At 30.9% G+C, this 285-nt stretch overlaps 1 protein-coding gene across 1 annotated transcript in view; it reads left to right on the top strand.

The window, feature by feature from the left end:
• The first annotated feature begins 208 nt into the window (after nt 1–208).
• The window catches only part of LOC119582318 (hornerin-like), an 11350-nt gene continuing 11273 nt past the window's right edge, over nt 209–285 (top strand). The window contains exon 1 of the mRNA XM_037930532.1: nt 209–247. Within this exon, the coding sequence (XP_037786460.1) occupies nt 209–247 (39 nt within the window). The remainder of the gene's footprint in view (nt 248–285) is intronic.

Below are 285 nucleotides of genomic sequence, written 5' to 3'. Positions count from 1 at the left end.
GTGAATTTGTTTTCCCTTTAAATAGTACTTTGTTTATTACTATAAACTGAAAAAAGAGACAGATAAAGCACATAGTGATAACAATTATAAGAAAGTAATGATGAATAAAATACTACATGAGTCTCTATAGATACATCTATCGATATATCTTTCCATCTCCCTGAAATTTTGTATATATATCTTTTCAAGTAAGTTGTTGGGGGTGTACATGAACATTGCCTTCGAAAGTGTATGTTTCCAGTTGCGGGTATCATATTCAGAATGTCCATTTCGTATTAAACCTCC

This window comes from Penaeus monodon, chromosome 15 (assembly GCF_015228065.2).
Source record: "Penaeus monodon isolate SGIC_2016 chromosome 15, NSTDA_Pmon_1, whole genome shotgun sequence".
Classification (NCBI taxonomy): domain Eukaryota; kingdom Metazoa; phylum Arthropoda; class Malacostraca; order Decapoda; family Penaeidae; genus Penaeus; species Penaeus monodon.
This window is presented reverse-complemented; position numbering and strand designations above follow the sequence as displayed.